General features: G+C 44.6%; 1 protein-coding gene across 1 annotated transcript in view; it reads left to right on the top strand.

The window, feature by feature from the left end:
• USP40 (ubiquitin specific peptidase 40) overlaps positions 1–1,081 on the top strand; it is a 51,570-nt gene that overhangs the window by 3,018 nt on the left and 47,471 nt on the right. The window contains exon 2 of the mRNA XM_009320771.1: positions 540–610. Within this exon, the coding sequence (XP_009319046.1) occupies positions 540–610 (71 nt within the window). The remainder of the gene's footprint in view (positions 1–539; positions 611–1,081) is intronic.

The raw sequence follows: 1,081 nt of genomic DNA, 5'->3' as shown, positions 1-1,081 counted from the left end.
GGGGTGGAACACCTCTCCTATGAAGAAAGGCTGAGAGAGTTGGGGTTGTTCAGCCTGGAGAGGAGAAGGCTTCAAGGAGACCTTATTGCAGCCTATCAATACTTCAAGGCGGCTTATAAGAATGATGGGGACAAACTTTTTAGCAGGTCCTGTTGCAATAGGGTGATGGGTAATAGTTTTAAACTAAAAGAGGGTAGATTCAGACTAGATATAAGGAAGAAATTTTTTACGCTGAGGGTGGTGAAACACTGGCACAGGTTGCCCAGAGAGGTGGTGGATGCCCCATCCCTGGAAACATTCCAGGTCAGGTTGGACGGGGCTCTGAGAAACCTGATCTAGTTGAAGATGTCCCTGCCCATGGCAGGGGGGTTGGACTAGATGATCTTTAGAGGTCCCTTCCAACCCAAACTATTCTATGATTCTATGAATTTGACAAAAAGAATAGCAGCATAATGCTTGATAGATAAAAATAAATAAATAAATCTTTAAAGAGGAGACGTTGTCTTTTCTTAAATAGGCTTTTTTCTTTACAATTACAGAGGCGCTGTTCTCTCTAGGACCTGAAGAACTTGGGACTCTGGATGATAGCAGTAAAAAAACAGATACAAAGGTATTTAAAATTTTCTTGTCATTAGTCACTGCTGAATTTTGATTTTGAAGAATATTGTTTCAATTTGCGTGAAGCCTTTCATGAGAATGAATGAAAGCTTAACTTTCAAGTTGGTTAGCCGATAACTATTTTGCTCACAGCTTGTCATGGTTTAACCCTGGCCGGCAACTGAGCACCACCCCGCCGCTCGCTCACTCCCCCCCACCCCCGATGGGATGGGGGAGAGAATTGGAAGAGCACAGGTGAGAAAAACTCATGGGTTGAGATAAAAACAGTTTAATAATTGAAATAATATGATAATAATAATAATACACAAAGCAAGTGATGCACAGTGCAATTGCTCACCCCCTGCTGACCGATGCCCAGCCAGTCCCCGAGCAGCGGCCCCCCCCGCCAGCTTTCCCCCAGTTTATGTACTGAGCATGACGTCCCATGGCATGGAATGTCCCTTGGGCCAGTTTGGGGCAGCTG

This window comes from Pygoscelis adeliae, unplaced genomic scaffold (genome assembly GCF_000699105.1).
Source record: "Pygoscelis adeliae isolate BGI_AS28 unplaced genomic scaffold, ASM69910v1 Scaffold63, whole genome shotgun sequence".
Taxonomy (NCBI): domain Eukaryota; kingdom Metazoa; phylum Chordata; class Aves; order Sphenisciformes; family Spheniscidae; genus Pygoscelis; species Pygoscelis adeliae.
This window is presented reverse-complemented; position numbering and strand designations above follow the sequence as displayed.